Source organism: Mirounga angustirostris, unplaced genomic scaffold (genome assembly GCF_029215605.1).
Source record: "Mirounga angustirostris isolate CCGP_5_RB_7025 unplaced genomic scaffold, mMirAng1.0.hap1 SCAF_1, whole genome shotgun sequence".
NCBI classification, from domain to species: domain Eukaryota; kingdom Metazoa; phylum Chordata; class Mammalia; order Carnivora; family Phocidae; genus Mirounga; species Mirounga angustirostris.
This window is the reverse complement of record NW_026991709.1, coordinates 197,741,129-197,758,359: the sequence shown is the minus strand read 5'-3', so window position 1 is coordinate 197,758,359 and position 17,231 is coordinate 197,741,129. Positions and strand designations below refer to the sequence as shown.

General features: G+C 61.0%; 3 protein-coding genes across 9 annotated transcripts in view; 2 read left to right on the top strand and 1 right to left on the bottom strand.

The window, feature by feature from the left end:
* Positions 1-683: 683 nt before the first annotated feature.
* On the top strand, positions 684-9,444 carry APEH (acylaminoacyl-peptide hydrolase). The gene is made up of 22 exons (XM_045862364.3): positions 684-780; positions 856-988; positions 1,540-1,666; positions 2,079-2,172; positions 2,272-2,347; positions 2,436-2,599; positions 2,734-2,871; positions 2,968-3,059; positions 3,137-3,177; positions 3,262-3,383; positions 3,907-3,967; positions 5,088-5,185; positions 5,783-5,834; positions 6,648-6,736; positions 7,192-7,330; positions 7,770-7,853; positions 7,934-8,014; positions 8,316-8,404; positions 8,508-8,698; positions 8,808-8,910; positions 8,996-9,102; positions 9,192-9,444. Exons 1-22 carry the CDS (start codon positions 769-771, stop codon positions 9,295-9,297), a joined length of 2,199 nt encoding a protein of 732 aa, XP_045718320.1. The 5' UTR covers positions 684-768; the 3' UTR covers positions 9,298-9,444.
* A 422-nt stretch (positions 9,445-9,866) lies between these two features.
* Positions 9,867-14,600, bottom strand: MST1 (macrophage stimulating 1). Of its 2 annotated transcripts, XM_045902200.2 has the most exons (18): positions 14,513-14,600; positions 13,700-13,847; positions 13,514-13,626; positions 13,317-13,431; positions 13,091-13,227; positions 12,897-13,017; positions 12,638-12,756; positions 12,294-12,462; positions 11,970-12,100; positions 11,785-11,887; positions 11,515-11,651; positions 11,393-11,428; positions 11,187-11,307; positions 10,934-11,011; positions 10,659-10,805; positions 10,473-10,579; positions 10,228-10,367; positions 9,867-10,099 (listed from the first exon to the last, which is right to left on the bottom strand). In XM_045902200.2, the coding sequence occupies exons 1-18, from the start codon at positions 14,562-14,564 to the stop codon at positions 9,938-9,940; spliced, it is 2,136 nt and encodes a 711-aa protein (XP_045758156.2). In that variant the 5' UTR covers positions 14,565-14,600; the 3' UTR covers positions 9,867-9,937. The 2 variants fall into 2 exon arrangements, with proteins under 2 accessions (XP_045758156.2, XP_064452067.1); XM_064595997.1 differs by lacking the exons at positions 11,785-11,887; positions 11,970-12,100 and having other exon boundaries at positions 14,513-14,583.
* RNF123 (ring finger protein 123) overlaps positions 13,425-17,231 on the top strand; it is a 30,865-nt gene continuing 27,058 nt past the window's right edge. For 3 of the 6 annotated variants that reach the window (XM_045862363.3, XM_045862356.3, XM_045862362.3), the window contains exons 1-2: positions 15,147-15,514; positions 17,016-17,134. In XM_045862363.3, the coding sequence (XP_045718319.1) occupies positions 17,053-17,134 (82 nt within the window). In that variant the 5' untranslated portion in view covers positions 15,147-15,514; positions 17,016-17,052. Of the gene's footprint in view, positions 13,565-13,846; positions 15,115-15,146; positions 15,515-15,539; positions 15,872-17,015; positions 17,135-17,231 lie in introns of those variants that run through there. The other 3 variants (XM_054504748.2, XM_045862358.3, XM_045862361.3) reach the window with 3 other exon arrangements.

The window sequence follows — 17,231 nt, the reverse complement described above, 5'->3', positions numbered from 1 at the left end:
TCTGCCCCCGCCCCGCCCCTATCTTCAAAGATCCATTGATCGGGGCGCCTGGGTGGCTCAGTCGTTAAGCGTCTGCCTTCGGCTCAGGTCATGATCCCAGGGTCCTGGGATCGAGCCCCGCATCGGGCTCCCTGCTCCGCGGGAAGCCTGCTTCTCCCTCTCCCACTCCCCCTGCTTGTGTTCCCTCTCTCGCTGTGTCTCTCTCTGTCAAATAAATAAATAAAATCTTAAAAAAAAAAGAGAGAGATCCATTGATCTGCGTCCCTCCCAGGCCTCGTCCTTCTTAGGGTCCACCCCCGTCCGACCTAGCTTCTTTCACCTCACCGGCTATTCCCGACTCGGGCCTCGCCTCCTCCCCAAGCGGGCCATGTCGTCGGTCACACGCCTCGCCCAGCCTAGAGACTGATCCTGTATTCCGTTTCCTAGAGCTAGCTCCTCTCCTCGGACACCCTATTCCTTCCCCTCCCAGCACCAGGCCTGGGACTTGGCCTCTGGCCGCCTCCCCTCGAAGCCCCTGCCCCCACGCCTCCAGGACTCCCGGGTCCAAAGCTCAGATCGCTCTCTCACAGGCCCCACCTCCTCACCCTCGAGGTCCCGCCCCTCTCCTTAGGGTCCTCGCTCATTCGTCGAAGCTCCCGCCCCTCCCGCGGCGCGGCGGTGGCAGACGCAGGGCGGGGGGTGGGGGTGGGTCGCTCCTGGCTCCGCCCCCCGCAGCCTCACTTCCGGGCGCCAGCAGGTACCGCCCTACCCCGGCGGCCGAGAGGTACCATGGAGCGCCAGGTGAGGGCTCGGCCCGCGGTGCCCGTGGTCCTTGCAGCCCGGGCCGGGCCTGACCCTGGTGTGTCCCCTGCGCAGGTGCTGCTGAACGAGCCCGAGGAGGCGGCGGCGCTGTACCGGGGCCTTAGCCGCCAGCCCACGCTGAGCGCCGCCTGCCTGGGCCCGGATATCCTCACCCAGTACGGGGGCCGCTACCGGACGGTGCACACCGGTGTGTGTATGGAGGGGAATCGAGTGGCGGGCCCATTCCGGAGCCGTGCACTCGCGTGGAGAGGAAGGAGATGTGGAGGGGCTTGCTGCTTGGCAGTGCACACGAGTGTGTGGAGGAAGACGGGGCTTGGAGAAAGTGGGTGTGGGAGGGTGCACCCCTCAGAGGACCTTACATACGGGTGTATGGGGGACGCTGCTCGGTGTGTTGTGGCATGGTGTCCTTGAGTGCATGAGTTGAGGGTGTGGGAGTAGAATGCAGACCGGGATACACGGTGTGGGCCTTTCAGTCTCACGCCTCGCCATATCCCATACACGTGCCTGGCTCCCCTCAAGTTCTAGGATGGGGGTGGATGCTGGGAGCAGACTAGTGGTTTCTCTCTGACATGCCATCAGCTCAGGCCTAGACTTGAGTTGTGGCCAAGTGTTGTCCATCCTGCTTCCAGAACATCAAGACAGACTGGGGAGGTGGGCTGGGCCTTCCTCTTGAGGGGCTGAGAGGAGCCTGTGCTGGGACTGGTGAACTCAAATTAAGTCTCATGCCTCTCCTCACAGAGTGGACCCAGAGGGACCTGGAACGCATGGAGAACATTCGATTCTGCCGCCAGTACCTGGTGTTCCACGATGGGGACTCAGTGGTGTTCTCAGGGCCCGCGGGCAACAGTGTGGAGACCCGGGGGGAGTAAGTTTGAGGGAAGAAGCTTGTGGGCAAGGCCACAGCCATCTGCAAGCCTTTTATGAAGGCCTGCCATGTGTCTTGGTGCAGGTAGGGCCCTGAAGGGAGGCCAGGAGCCAGGTTCTTGCCTCTTGGGAGCTCAGGTGGTCTTCTATTGACATGGCCTGATAAGCACTGGAGGCTTTGTCCAAACTTGGGCCTGGATTAGAGCCCTTGGGGCTTCAGGGAGGCTGGGGAGAGTAGAGCCTCTGCCCCAGGTAGGAGAGGCAAGGCCAACTGCCATAGTGGAGCTACAAGGGCTGCAGGGGCAGATGTGGGACCAGTCTCAAGAATCTTGTCTAGGAGGTTGTGGCCAGGAAGGGGTAGGATGGGACTGTGTGGGTGGTGACCCTGACCTGCTACCCTATGTCCTCCTCAGGCTGCTGAGCAGAGACTCTCCTTCAGGCGCCATGAAAGCCGTGCTGCGCAAAGCTGGAGGCACGAGCCCTGGGGAGGAGAAGCAGTTCCTGGAGGTGAGACTGCATGGGACCAGGCGGTGGGCGACTGGGGGCTCAGTCCCACAGATGAGGCTCTGTTGGGGGGCAGGTAACCTGATGCCCAGATGTCCTCAGGTCTGGGAGAAGAACCGGAAGCTCAAGAGCTTCAACCTGTCGGTGCTGGAGAAACATGGGCTCGTGTACGAGGATGGTAGGCAGCTGGCTGGTGAGCAGACAGGGTGGACAGGAGGGGCAGCTGGAGCCCAGGGCTCCTCCTGATCAGCCTTCCTTACACCCAGACTGCTTTGGCTGCCTGTCCTGGTCGCACTCGGAGACACACTTGTTGTATGTCGCAGAGAAGAAGCGCCCGAAGGCTGAGTCCTTCTTTCAGACAAAAGCCTTGGACATCAGTGGCAGTGATGATGAGATGGCCAGGCCGAAGAAACCAGACCAGGCCATCAAGGTGCTCATGTTTACGGCCAGTCCATAAAGGCCCTTCTGGGCAGCCTAGGGCTCAAGTGTGCTCCCTGCCCACATCGTGCCTGTCAGAACTGGGGAGGCAAGACAGGCTGGACACTGAGTATCTTGTGTTCTTAGGGGGATCAGTTTGTGTTTTATGAAGACTGGGGAGAAAACATGGTTTCCAAAAGCACTCCTGTGCTCTGTGTGCTGGACGTCGAGAGTGGCAACATCTCTGTGCTTGAGGGGGTCCCTGAGAGTGTGTCCCCTGGACAGGTTAGCACTGACTCGGCCTGCCTCACTCCTGGAGTCTGGGGGCCCTGCTTGAGCTGTTGCCCCTTGCTCACACTTGCCCCGGGGTTTTGTCTACAGGCATTCTGGGCCCCTGGAGACACGGGCGTGGTGTTTGTAGGCTGGTGGCATGAGCCCTTCCGGCTGGGCATCCGCTTCTGCACCAATCGCAGGTGAGGAAGCAGGGCAAGGCAGGGGGCCTTGCAGCTCAGGCTGGCTCTGAAGCTGAGTGTCTCTCTGGTGGTTCCAGGTCAGCCCTATACTATGTGGACCTCACCGGGGGTCAGTGTGGTAAGTGCTGGTGCCCACCTGTGCTTTGCTGACATACACTGGCCCTGCCAGCCTGCATGATGCTCACATTTTCATCTGGCCTAGAGCTTCTCTCGGATGACTCTCTGGCTGTGTCTTCTCCCCGTCTGAGCCCAGACCAGTGTCGCATCGTCTACCTGCGGTACCCATCTCTGGTCCCCCATCATCAGTGTAGCCAGCTGTGTCTGGTGAGCTGGAAGAGGGTGGGCGTCGTCAGCACGAGGAAGGGATGGTGGATGAGAGATGAAGGGTCAGCTTCATCTCCCCATGGGCCCCTCAGTGGACCTCCTGTCCTGGGTGCAGTGATGGTGTGAGTTCTGCCTGTTTTCCCAGAGCAGGACCTGGAGGCTGAGAGTGCTGGTGTGGGGGGCTTTGCACCGTCAGGACCCACCGCCTTAGAGCATTCTCTGTCTTCAAGAATTCTCCTCCCTTTGCTTCTCATCTGCCCATGGTCAGGGTGTACAAGGGGCTGGGATACAGCCGGCAGTTAGAGAGTATTAGTCCTTGCCCAAGAAGAGCTCCTTGGGAAAGTCATAGGCCCCTTCGGACAACTATCCAGGTCATCAGAAAGGAAATACATCAGGCTTGCCTCAGGTCCTCCCCTCCCCTGAGGCTCCCTAGGGCTGTCAGAGAAGAGGATGGGTAAAGAGTTCTGTGCCCTCAGCACACTGCCCGTCCCCCGGTGGGCCTGACCACTGTGTTCTCTTGCAGTATGACTGGTATACCAAGGTCACCTCAGTGGTGGTGGATGTCGTGCCTCGGCAGCTGGGAGGTAAGGGGTGTGTCTCGTTGGGTGCAGTGGAGCCTGCAGTTCTGTTTTCCTGCCATCTGTTAGCCCCATGCTGGGTTCTGTCTGAGTGTCCCTCCCTGCTGGGCCAGCTTCAGGCCCAGCCTGAACAGGGAGTGGGGCCGTCACCACGGGACAGTTCTGAGAGAAGGAAGTCAGCTGGACCACAGCTGAGATCAGAGTGGCCCAAGCTGGCAGGGGATTTAGATGGTTTCATCCCCATGTTTCCAGTGGCCGGTTAAAGGCTCTGTTCCAAGGGGTCTCAGAAAGCACACAGGGTTGGAATGTCCTGCTTGAAAGGCTCCAAGCTCAAGGGTGCTGCATTGTCCCACTCCCAGACCCCACTGTAGTGTTTGTCCCATCCAAGCCTTTGAGTCAGTGGGATCTCTGGGTGGGTGGCTCTTGGCTGAGAAGTTCTGGTCAGAGTCTCAGGTGCTCACCACTTTGTTTGGGATCCTGGACCATCCCAAGGACATGAGGTCTCTTTTTTCAGGCCACCTGGTCAGCTCCAGGGGTCCTGTAGAAAAGTCATGGCCTGTTTATCTCTTTGGGTTGTGGGGATGCAGTGGTGGGGAATCTGGTCTGAATCCCAGCTGTTCCTTATTAGCTGTGTGTCCTTGGATGGCATCCTCACCTCCCTGAGCTTCCATTTATTATCTGTGGGAGGTGGTAGCCCTTGTTTTCTTTATAGCATTGTAGTGAGAGTTAAATGAGTGGAATTGATTCAGCCCCCTCTGCCAGGCACTCTGCTGAGCACCATAATGGACAGACAGACAGGGGTCATCTTGGTTCCAGCACTAGGTGCCTACCAGGGGCCCAGCAAGAGCAGCTCCTAGGAGAGCCAGTGCATTTCTTCCGAGCAGCTATGGTTTCTCTCAGAAGCCCTTGAGCTCTGCCTCTCCCGGGCCCTCAGAGGCCTCCGGCCCCGGGCCCCTCTCTAGGCAGCCGCCCATCACCTAGGGCACCCCCATGTGTAGGACTGCCATTCTGTCACAGTTGCAGGGGCCCTGGGTTGGGGGGAGTTCCCCAGCGGCCCAGCCTGCCTCAGGCTTGACCTCCCACACCTCCACCGCTGGACATGGCCTCAGCCCTCCCATCTTTGCAGAGAACTTCTCTGGGATCTACTGCAGCCTGCTGCCTTTGGGATGCTGGTCGGCTGACAGCCAGAGAGTGGTTTTTGACTCAGCTCAGCGAAGCCGGCAGGTAAGGGGCCCTCTGTTGAGAGACAGCCCCTCTGACCAGCCTCCACGGGCCCTGGGCCTGGGGCAGAGCATATGCATACTGCTGGGTGGAATGCCTAGGCCAAAGGTCTTAGGAGCCCCTTCAGGCCCTGCCTGCCCTGGTGCCCCACAGCAGAGCCCTTGGCCTTTCTTTCTGAGGCAGAGGTGCAATTCCCCTTCCCCCAGGCATTTCCAGCTGGGGGGCCAGGGGGCTGCCATTAGGTGGGCCCCCGAACACTATGCTGATGGAGATAGGACAGAGGCTTTCTCCTAGGGATCGGGTAGGGACACCCACAGTGCGCCAGGCTTCTTTTTGTTGGAGTGTGAGATCATTTGTTCCTCACGCTAGCTCAGGGGCTCAGAGGCGTTCCTTTCCTCGCGCAAGGTCCCGCTGCAAGTGGCGATGGGGCTGGGATTTGAGTCCAGGCTTCCAGACCACTAGCCATGGCAACTGAGGAGCCGTTGCCATGGTTGCTTACAGCCCTGGCCTGGCCCCGGGGTCCCTACGAGGGTAGGGGGCGGGGAAGGGCCCAGAGGGCTGGGGGTTGTGGTGCTACACGTGGCCTCCCCTCTGCTTCAGGACCTGTTCGTTGTGGACACCCAGATGGGCAGTGTGAGCGCCCTGACAGCTGGTGAGCGGGGCTGGTGTGCAGGCCGGCCAGGCCAGGGGCGGGACGGGAGCTCCGGCGCTTGGGCCATCACTGGCACCCTTGGCCACTCTGCACCACTGTCCTGCAGCCTTCACTGCGTCTCGCAAGGACCCTGACCATGCAGGACCTTCCCAGCCAACAGACTGCCTCCCCTGCTCCACTCTGCTCTGCACATCCTGGCCCTGCTTCTCAAACCTACAAAATTCTCTCTTGCCAAGATCTGCCAGAGTCATCCTTCCCCGACCTCCCAAACCTCAGGCGGAGGCAACTCTGCTGTCCCAGGGCCCATGAGAAACCCTGTGTTGGCTCCCTCATCTTCCTCTTATCTGGGCCTGTGATTCTGCCCCTAAAATGTCTTTTGAGTCCTCTACCTGCCCTGACTGTAGTCCTTCCTCCACAAGATTCCAAAGTATTGTGCGAAACTGTACCTTGTCATATGGGTTCTGCTAGAGAATCTCCTTGGACCCCAAGCCCAGAATCAGCACCACTCCAACCCCTTAGGCCTAGTTGCCACCCCCGCAGACTGCAGTCATGAAGCTGTGGGTGGACGTGCCATGGGCGTCTGCTGTGGCCCCGGGTTTGGCAGTCCCTGGGCTTAGTTTGCATCTGCTGGATGAACAAGGGACTAAGGAGACTCACCCAGGGCTGCGTGCAGTGGGGTGTTTGTGACAGTCTTTTTGTGGGTGTTTTTTTGCTTCTCGGGGTGAAAGGGGCACCCTGGCATAGAGCCGCCGGCCTGGGACTCTGGCCGTGCAGGGAGTTGGTGGGAAAGGTGGTGGCATCTGCCTTCTCCAGGGGGGTCAGGTGGAAGCTGGAAGCTGCTCACAGTTGACCAGGACCTCATGGTGGCACAGTTCTCCACGCCCAACCTGCCCCCAAGCCTGGTGAGTGTTGCTGGGCCCCAGGCCAGGAGGTGAGGGTTCTGTGCAGCCTGAGCTCCCCAGGTCAGGGAGCTGGCCTGAGTCTGACTGGGGTTGGTCACTGTGTGGGAGGCCAAGACATGGGCCCAGCCCAGCGTGGTCCACAAGGGTCTGGCGCCCATGGAGAGGAACCACCAGGTGTAGGTCTGCTCTATAAAGAATAGGGTGCCTGGGAAAGTGCCTGGTCCTCTGGTGGAATGGAGCACAAGGAGACAGCAGAGCCTAAAAGCTCAGGAGGAAAGGGTGCGTGCTTTTGTGCGTCTCTGCATATACCAGCTCACAACAGGAGTCTATGATGTACCCTGTGGAGGTGGGTAAAAGGCCCAGCATAGTGCGAGCTGCCCATCTCCCACCCTGGCAGAGGTGGAAGGGCAGGGAGGCAGCCAGGCCACCTATGACACACTCTTTCCCCTTGGCAGAAAGTTGGGTTCCTGCCTCCTGCAGGGAAGGAACAGGAAGTATTGTGGGTGTCCCTGGAGGAGGCCGAGCCTATTCCTGACATTTCCTGGGCCATCCGGGTACTGCAGCCACCCCCAGAGCAAGAGAACTTGCAGTATGGTGAGCTGGGCCAGGGCAGAGGGACACCTCCCAAGTTCCCCAGCACACAGCATCTGTGGTCACCTTCCCTGCATCCGGGGGGGGGGGTTCTCTGTTCCGCTTGTGCATGCTCCTGGGGAGTAGTGTCCAGGTATGTGGGCGCCTACTCTGGGTATCAGGGCTGGGCATCACCAAACCAAATGCTCTGTGGTAGGGAAACCAAGGCCCAAAGACACTGCCTTATTTGAGGCCTCTGACCACATCTCATCTGGGATGCTGTCCTGACAGAGTGGGGCTCCCTAACTAGGGCAGGAGTATGAGCCTCCTGGGGTCCAGGTGTCTTGGACCAGATCTTTCTTTCAGCGGTCAGCCCCAGACCTGCAGCTATGGCTCAGGCCTTGGCTGGGGAAGCCCCTGGGCAGCGGCTCTGGCTCTGCTGACTCCTGCCTTCTCCCTGCAGCTGGCCTTGACTTTGAAGCAATCCTTCTGCAGCCCAGCGACCCTCCAGATAAGACCCAAGTGCCCATGGTGGTCATGCCCCACGGTAGGCATCTGGTCTAAGAGCTGCTGCCCTCCCACTGCCCGTCCTGGCCGGCTCTTTCACTCTGTGCTCCATGTCTGCAGGGGGACCCCATTCATCCTTTGTCACTGCCTGGATGCTGTTCCCAGCCATGCTTTGCAAGATGGGTTTTGCAGTACTCTTGGGTGAGTGAGCCGGGCCCTGCAGCAGTGGTAGGGCTGTGGAGGGGGATGGGGTGGACAGGCAGCATGGGTACCACCCTAGTCTCCAGGCCTGTCTGCAGCCCGGACCTGGCAACCATTACCAGGGACTTCCATGGAAAGGGTGCTGTGGTCACTGGGCAACAGCCTCGAATCTCTTGGCCCCTGCGCCTCGACAGTCTGTGGAGCAGCCAGCCCCAAGGCCCACTTCACAGAGGGGTGAAAGCGCGACCAGGGGGCTGGGAATGTCGCTGACCCCCCTGTCTGGTTCCTCCCTGGCCTCCAGTGAACTATCGTGGCTCCACGGGTTTTGGCCAGGACAGCATCCTCTCCCTTCCCGGCAATGTGGGCCAGCAGGATGTGAAGGACGTCCAGGTAGCAGGGGCCGGGGCTTCTGGACAGGCTGGAGGGTCACCTGTCGGGGTGTGTTCTGTTCGGGCGGGCAGCTGGCTGCAGCATACTCTGCCCCACCCTGTAGTTTGCAGTAGAGCGGGTGCTCCAGGAGGAACACTTCGACGCTGACCGAGTGGCTCTCATGGGTGGTTCCCACGGTGGCTTTCTCTCCTGCCACCTGATTGGTCAGTACCCTGAGACCTATGGTGCCTGTGTGGCGAGGAACCCTGTGATCAACATTGCCTCCATGATGGGCTCCACCGACATCCCTGACTGGTGGGTGTGCTCCGCAGGCCCCTGCCCTTCTCTGTATCGCCTCATGCCCGACACGGAGCCCCCGCGGGCTCCGGGGCTCCTGGGGCTGCTTCAGTGCAGTCTCTTGCAGGTGCGTGGTGGAGGCTGGTTTCCCCTACAGCAGCGACTGCCTGCCAGACCTCAGCGTGTGGGCCGAGATGCTGGACAAGTCACCCATCAAGTACACCCCTCAGGTAGGCAGCCGTCCCCCTGCCCGGTACGCTGCCAGTCTCTCCAGAGCCCTGGGGCCCTGCTCACCACCGCTCCCCACACCCCCAGGTGAAGACCCCGCTGCTCCTGATGCTGGGCCAGGAGGACCGGCGCGTGCCCTTCAAGCAGGGCATGGAGTATTACCGTGCCCTCAAGGCCCGGCACGTGCCTGTCCGGTGAGTGCGGCAGGCCGGCCCTGGCAGCTGGTGGGCAGGTGAGCAGGGGAGAACCGCCACCCTTAAACGTGGCTGCACAACCACTGCAGGCTCCTGCTCTATCCCAAAAGCACGCACGCGCTTTCAGAAGTGGAGGTGGAGTCGGACAGCTTCATGAACGCTGTGCTCTGGCTGCGCACGCACTTGAGCAGCTGAAGCCCCGCCTCCCTGCAGGAGCCGCACTTGGCTCTTGGAGAGCCCCGGGGTCTGGCGGACCAGCGACGGGATTCCTGGGCTGTGGGCTTCATGGATGGGTGAGCCAAGGAATGTAGGCTATACGGTCATAATAAACGAGGACACAGAGTCTGGTTCCTGCTGGTACTTTATACCCAGCCATCCCTAACCCCAGCCTCACCGTTGGGGTTCAGAGTACTGTAGGCCCTGGGTGTGGTAGCCTTAAGGACCTCACCTACCTCCAGCATGACGGGGAGGGGACAGTGAGAGGCTCAGCTGCTGCCTGTCAGGGCCAACTGGGATCTCACTAGGCTGGCTCCCTCTGCTGCAGGCTCTTCTGCTAGAAACTGCCCTACACCACCCTTCTCTTACCAGCAGTTTAACTAGGGAACTAGTGAGGACCTGCCCTTCCACCCCACCTACAGGCTAAGGTAGTCCTCGAGTGAGGTCTCCCAGCCCAGCTCTGCTGAGCTTGAGCCACCCAGGCCCTAGCAAGGGCGTACACCAACTGATTTCCCAGCAGAGGCTAAGAAGCAGCCTGCAGAGGTGTGAAGAGGAGAGGCAGCTTTATGTCTGACAGGAAACTCTGTCCTCTCCCAAATACATGAGATCGAAGTTGGGCCTAGCCCAGCCGCATGACCTTGTGAATCCAGTCCGTAAACACAGAGACGCGCATGAAGATGGCTGGCCAGCGGGGCCGGGCGCACACTCGGTTGGGGATTATAATTCCCTCCAGGACCCAGCAGTCATGGGTAAAGCAGGCAAGTGGGCCCCCGTAGTCACCCTGGTAGATGGAAGACCTGGTGAGGGGGCCCTGGGCCAAGGCAGACACTAGCCTCCTTGGGGATAAAGTAGTACATTTTCAGGTTCCCGGACCCTCCCTGAGCTGGGAATGGGTGCCCCAGCACTGACCTCACAGGCACCCACAGGGGCCAAGAGTCCCTCAGTGCACATCTCATTCTCCCGTACACGTCCGCGGTGCTTGACGTTACATTTCTGGTTGGAGATGACGTTCAGCGAGGCCACATTTAGGACTTTGTTGTTCCCTGTACCTACGGTGATAAGAATGGGAAGGAGGAGAGGGCCTCTGGGTAGGATCTGAGGCTAGGCCTCCTGGCCTGGGGTAGCCCATGCCCCTGCACGGTGTTCTTTCTTACCTTTGGTCTCACCCCAGCCTGCGATCTCACACTTGGTGCCTGGAGGCACCACATACCGCTCAGGGGGCAGGCAGATCAGGGCCACTCGCTGGTTCAGGGTCACAGGTCTTTAATGGGAATGAGGGTGCTCAGCATGTAAGCCCACAAGGCTCAGCCCCACCTCACACCTCTTGACTTGTCACACACCTCTCCAGCTTGAGCAGAACAAGCTGGGAGCCTGAGGGCCCGCACACCATCTTGGCCACGGGGACCTGCTGCAGGCTTGGCTCCCCCGGCTGTGGGTTCTGGAACAGGGTGCCCAGCCACACCTCATAGCCCATGAGAGGCACATGGCTGGGGGAGAAGCTCTGCTAGATCAGTCGTGACTCATAGTCTGCTGCCCCAAGGCTCACCTGGGAAAGGTAGCTAAGGGGAAGATGAAGGCAGGGGGGTGTGACTGGGTCCCCAAACCCAAGGCTCACCAGGAAGAGAAGCACTGCCGGGCGGTCAGTACCCACTGCTCCTTCACTAGGGAACCCCCACAGAAATGCTGGCCCTGCCTGAAGGAGTAGAGGTTAGGAGAGAACAGTGAGTTCTAGGACACAGGCTGGACTTGCAATCTCTTGGCTAAGACCCCCGAGGCCAGGGACAGGTTCCCACTCCCCAAGCATAAGTGCAGAGGATATAAGGATATGCCCTCGGCTCCTCTCTTGAGGAGAGGCAGTTGTGCCTCACCGATTACGCAAGCTGACTGTCCAGGGTGAGTTCCCAGGCTGGCCCCCCACCACACGCAGCCTGGAGCGCTGCTGGTCCAGGCGGGTCACCCTCTTGCCACACTTCTCAAACACCACCTGGTCTGGGGCATAGAATGGGCCTCGGGAAACTCCGACTGGATGGAGGCCCCTAAGAGGCCCCAACCCAAGCCTGGCCCAAGTGCATACCTGGGGGCTCCAGGATGGACGGTGGTTGGTCATCATCTGAAAAACCAAGTTCACCTGCGTTGAGGGAGCCAGCCCTCTAAGGTGGAGGCTGGGGGCGGGCCCCGAGGGAGTGTCGCGCTTACCGCAGCGCCGCAGTGCACAGTAGTCGAACGGAGTCCCCGGGTCCGTAGTGTAGCACCAGGGCCCGTGGCTATCCCTATCCGGGTTCCGGCAAAAGTTCTCCTCCAGATGCGCGTGGGGGGCGGAGGTGGGTGTGAACCTGGGCGGGAGAGGACGCGAAGTCCTAGCAGGGTAATCCCAAACCCCTGCCGGGCTCGTTAGGTGACGGCGTGCCGCCTTAGGGGAGCCTGTGGCCTTGGTCCGGGAGGGGCCGGGCGCGCGGACCGACTCACTGCGGCTTGTGCGGCATCTCCGCAGACCAGTGCTGGCACGGGACGCCCTTGCGGGTCCTGCTGACCGAGCCGCGGTACCGCTGCCCCACGCCGTTGTAGCAGTCTGCGGCGAGCGGGGGCGGCCGTCAGCCGGTTCTCGTCCCAGCCCTCCGGCTCCAAGCTCCCAGTCCCAGCTTGGGCCTTACCTTCGGGCCGCACGTCGTCGGCGCAGCGCGGGATCTGGTAGCAGAAGGCCACGCGCATGCCAGGCCGCGACGTAAAGCACCAAGGCGCCTCGGAGCCGTCGGGGTTCCGGCAGAAATTCTCCCGAAGATCCCTGGGCGGGCGCTCCTCTCAGTTCTTGGTGGGGCGCAGCCCACCGGCCGGCCAGCCTCCGGCTGGAGCCCCGCCCCCGGCTGGAGCCCGCCCCCCTGCGATCCCCCCACCTTCAATCAAGCTCCGCCCCGGAACCCCACTCCGGAGGTCCCAGCTGCAAAGGTACGCCCCCCAGCGGCGGCCCGCCAGCTCACTTGCAAGCGTATTTCTCCGGCGCAAAACGATGCTGATGGGGGTTCTGCGCGTCCCACCGCTGGCAGGGCACGCCCGCGGCGGTGGTGTTGGCCGTGCCCCGGTAGCCCTCGCCCTTCCCGCGGAAGCAATCGAGCGTCGTGGCCTCGTGGCGCGGCTGTGCCTCGGACCCTTGGATGGACGGGTCGGAGCCCGAGTGGGAGCTGAGACCGCGGCCGGGGCGGAGGCCGAGTACAACGCCCGCGGGCCCACCGCCGGGTCACGCCCAGTCCCTCCTCTCTCCGCAGGCAGGCCACGCCCCCCACGTTTCCCAGGTGCCCTCCCAGGCCCCGCCCTCGAGCCCTACCGCAGCGGGGGAGGTCGCAGAACTCTCGCTCCACCTGCGGGTCGGTGGTGTAGCACCAGGGCCGCTCGGAGCCGTCAGGGTTCCGGCAATAGTTGTCGTCCAGATCTTTGTCAAGGAACCTGGCGGCGGTAGCGGGGCGCGAACAAGACCCTGGGCCTCGGGCCCAGGGTGGCCCCTGCCGTATTCCCGGGTCCCGCCCCTGGAGTCCTGGGCCCTCCCCTAGTCCGGCCCCCGCGATGCCGCGCCCGCCCACACGTACTTGCCCGGCTCAAAGGGGTGCGCGTGCGGACGCTGCAGGTCCCAGCGCTGACACTCGCGTCCGGACTCGGTGCGGTCCACTGCGCCGCGATAATCCTCGCCATTGCACCAAACGCAAGCGGCTGGAAAGACAGGCCGGTGGGTTCGTGGACGGGCGTGGGCATGCTCCTCCAGTCTCGACCCAGAGCCGCTTACCCTCCCGGCAGGACTTGATGCCACAGCTCTGGAAGCGCACTGCAGGGTCTGTCGTGTAACACCAGGGACCTCCGGGGTCCCGGTCAGGGTTGCGGCAAAAGTTCTCCTCCAAGCCGTTCCGGAGTGTGGGCGTGTACCTGGGGGCAGAGAGCAGCAATTCAGTGCGTGCTGGGGTGGGGGCAGGCGCCGGGCCGGGCAGGGACCGAGGGGGAGGTGTCTGTCTTACTTGTGGTCATTGGGGAACCTATGGCTCCAGTGCTGGCAGGGTAGGCCGCCAGTGGTGATGGCCACCGTGCCCCGGTACTTGACCCCATTGTCCATGATACAGGTCTGCACATAGTCTGGGAGGAAGAGACCCATTGTCAACAAGGCCTGAGGCCTCAGCAGCCCTATCGCTGGCCCACCTTCTCCACAGCCACTTACCTTTCTTTTGGAAGAGGTCACAGCGCCCCGAACGTTTCAGCTGAGTATAGGGTGAGTATTGGGTCCATGGCAGCAGTTGGCAACCGTGGCTGCTCACATTGTAGTGGAAGGCCCTGGGAGGACGAGGCACAGGGTTGCCCAGGTTCACCTGCCACCCAGTCTTACTTAAGTCCTGTAGTCACTCACCTGCAGTCCAGTAGGGGCCCGCAACGCCCTGCACACTCCTCAGCATCTGCCACATCCTCTTGCCAAGGCCCGGGCCCCACTGCATGCCGCAGGTGTTGCAGTTCCGTACCCCGGAGCACCTGAAAGTCATTCAAGGGCGAGCGCTGCCCTGTGGGGGTGGGGGTGCACGTCAGTGCATTTATGTCCGCACATCCACACTTCATGCAGGGGATCAAAGCTACAAGGCCTCTGGGATGGACCCTGTGGGCACGTTCAAGGGTGAGACCCCTGTACGGGGAGAAGCAGGCCCAGACATGGTAGTTACCACCAGTGGTCATGTTTACTAGGCAAGGCACTAGGCTCAGGTCTAAAACCTACAGTATCATGAGAGCAGTGGGTGATGGTGCTTGCCCTGGGGAGCTTATTTCATCTCAGCAACACTAAGGCTCAGAGCTGTCCTATTACCCAGGCCGAGGCCCAGCCCAGGCATTCTGACTCCAAGTCTGGGCTCCCATCAGCAGCAGGGCATACGCTAGGTTAGAGGGTTAGATTAGGCTCATGAGGGGTAACTGCCTGATGTGCGCATGCATCTGTGCGGTTCCCACACTGCCTCAATGCTACAGCATTCTAATTCTAATGCAGGCATTCTAATTCAGGCCTGAATAGGCAGTGTCCAGATGTATTCCTGGGGCTACCCAGCTCTGCACAAGAAGCCAAGAGCATTCATTGGCTCCATGCCCAGTAGGAAAGTGAGCTCCTGGCCTGAATAGCAGGGTGGGCCCAGGGATGACCCCTTCCTGAAGGCAAATGGGGATCAGGGTGGGGGGCACTCACCAGGGGCCCCTGAGCACTGCGTCAGAAGCAGCAGGAGTGGGAGCCACCCCATCCTCCTGGCTGGAGGTTGCACTGTGACCCACCACAGCCCTATCCGGGAAGTTGTGAAACCTGTCCCTACGGGATTGGGTGGCTCTGCCTCCACACCCCCACTCCAGGCCTGCTGGAGCCTGACCTGAGACCCAGTGGCCGGAATGGGGGTGGAGCCAGGCCTCAGGCCCCCGGGGTGAAATGCAAGGGCCCTTACTCTGGCACAGTTAGCCCCTGCCCTATGTAGTGGGCAGGTGTTCAGTGGGGACACTTGATGTGCCCTGGGGTGGGGTTGGAGACCCTCTGCAGCCTACGTTGCTCTGAAGGGAAGAGTGGTGTGGGCATGATTGGTGCCAGAGGCTTGGGTTCTAGCCCCTGGGTGGTGCGATACTAATCTTTTCTGAGCCTCAGCTCTTCCCTGTAAAGTGGCAAATGTTTCCTGACCCAGCCTCAAAGCAGCCTGCCCCTTTTGCTGACTTATCAGCCCCAGCTGTAGGCAAGTCAGCCCACACCCCAGCAGCAGAGCCCAGAGAGGCTCCCCTCACCAAGGCACAGTTGCCAATCCAGGAAAGGTAAGCGAGGCGACCTGTCTGGCCTGAATGGACGTGGGAGTGACAGGTAGCAGGGACCCTGGCCGGTAGCCTTTCAAATGTTCTGGGAATCTCTGGGCCCGGCCTCCACGTACGGGTAGGAGTTGGGATAAGCGGCCTGGGGCTCCCAGTTAGGACGTAGTGCTCGGACCGGCTGGGCTAGGAGCTTCTGCGCAGGCGGGGGTCGGAGGCGGTTGGGCTGTCGGTGGAGGCCGAGGCCGGGAATGACCCGGCTGGAGACCGCGAGGGGGCCCCCTCGCGCGGACGCCGGGCGCGAGCCGATGCGCGTGCGCGGCAAGACCGCGGTTTGGCCCTGGACAGGCGCCGTAGACGAGAGGCTGGGTGGATGTTGTGAGCCGGGGCGCCGCGGCCGAGGCTGGGGGTGAGTGAGGGGCGGCTGGGCTCCGAGCGGGGCGGGTCCCTGCCGCTCCCCTCCCGGCCGTAGCCGGCCCAGTGTGAGGGTGCTCGCCGCCCAGGGCTTGCAGCCTGTGACGCGAGACTCCGGGCTGGAGCTGGCCTGGAGGATCCTCCGGCGCTTGGGGCCGGGCGGGGGCGACTTGGGGGAGACATGCGCTGCTCTCTGCGTCCTTGGGCGCCGAGATGGGGTCGGTTCCGTTCCGAGTCCGGATCCCTCGGCGGGGCTGGACAGGATCGACGGGGCAGGGAATCCCTGAGCAACGTCAAGTCCGCCTATCACCTGGGTCCTCAGCACCTGACACCCGGAGTGGATGTCTGGAAGGTTTGCTGATCAGATGAGTGACCGGGTCTAATCTGCCCCGCACCTCCTCTGGTGTGAGATGGGCAGCGGTCAGTCATGGACGCCCGCGGAGGGCCGGTCGTAGGCGGCATGGCGGGACAGTCACCTTCCCCAGGGGCAGGCGTGGTGCGGGCTGTGAATGGGCAAGGGTGTGTGGTGGGAACAGAGGACCTGTGTGAGGTGAGATAAGGAACTGGGCTGCAGAGATGGGAGTGCAGTCGAAGGCAGTGCTAGAAGGCCAGGCTCCAGACTGGAGTTCATAAAACTTTCTGTGATGATGGGAGTGTTCTATATTTTCAGTGCTTAGTACAGTAACCGCTAACCATATGTGGTTACTGAATTTTTGGAATGTGGCTAATATGAGAAGTTGAATTTTTAAGTTTTAGTTCACATGTAAATAGCTGTACATGGCTAGCGGCCACTGCGTTGGACAGCACAGCTCCAGATCACTGAGGCCGTCACCAGCGACTTAGTGCATCTTCTGAAACAGCTGCAGCAACACCATGGCATGGGTGGGGTGGGCAGCAATGGGAAGAGCAGCAGGGTCTGCAGTGATGACTGGGCGAGGGTGGTGCTCTGATGGGTGAAAGGCTGGGCGTGCGAGTGGGAAGAAGAAAACTAGCAGGCCTGTGGACAAGAGAAGGGAAGATCCTGGCCTTGGGTGTCAGCAGGACTTAGGGCTGGAGATGGCACCAAGCCCTTGGATGATGGGCCACACTTAGGGGAAGGTGGGGTAGGGTTCTCTCTACTGGATATGAGCTAGACCCAGTGTGGCTTACAGCTGAGAAGGAAACAGGGTCTGTCTGTCTCTGGGCCACCTCACTTTGGACACTTGGGTCTCATTTTTCTGGGGTTGAGACATTTAGTTTGGTGCAACAAACCTATATGTGACAGCTACTCCCTGTCAGGCCCCGTGCTGAGCCCTGGAACGTGGTGGGGTCCCTATCCACCCTCCCTGTGTAGGAACTGGGAGGCCCCTGCTCTCTTGTACCCTGGGGTTGGTTTGTGTGTGAGTGTGCATGCACCTGGCCTCACCTGCTCCCAGGCCTTCTTGCCACCCCGGAACTGAGGTCATTATGGGGGCCCTTGGCTGGCTTCAAAGAGATAAGCTCTGCCTCTGGCTCAGCCCCCCAGGACCGCTGGCTGCCCTCAAGAGATGAAGGATGGCGTCCAAAGAGTCCAGCATGTCTTTCTCCCGCAAGAGCTATAGGCTGACATCAGACGCTGAGAAGTCCAGGGTCACAGGTAAAGGCTGGCAGGGCTGGGAGGAGGCTCCTTGTGTTGAGGGAAGGAGAAGGAAAATACAAAGGCAGTGAAGCCCCAGGTCTCATGAGCTGCAGGC

What these genes read in the sequence shown, in the direction of transcription:
- APEH (XM_045862364.3), top strand. An exon ending in CGCTTCTGCACCAATCGCAG is followed by an intron (nt 3,060 to 3,136) that starts GTGAGGAAGCAG and finishes TGGTGGTTCCAG; the next exon opens with GTCAGCCCTATACTATGTGG. An exon ending in CCTCACCGGGGGTCAGTGTG is followed by an intron (nt 3,178 to 3,261) that starts GTAAGTGCTGGT and finishes CATCTGGCCTAG; the next exon opens with AGCTTCTCTCGGATGACTCT.
- MST1 (XM_045902200.2), bottom strand. Translation starts at nt 14,564, where the DNA reads ATGGGGTGGCTCCCACTCCTGCTGCTTCTGACGCAGTGCTCAGGGGCC. An exon ending in CATCAAGTCCTGCCGGGAGG is followed by an intron (nt 13,018 to 13,090) that starts GTAAGCGGCTCT and finishes CTGTCTTTCCAG; the next exon opens with CCGCTTGCGTTTGGTGCAAT. An exon ending in CGGCAGTGCTTCTCTTCCTG is followed by an intron (nt 10,806 to 10,933) that starts GTGAGCCTTGGG and finishes CTTCTCCCCCAG; the next exon opens with CCATGTGCCTCTCATGGGCT.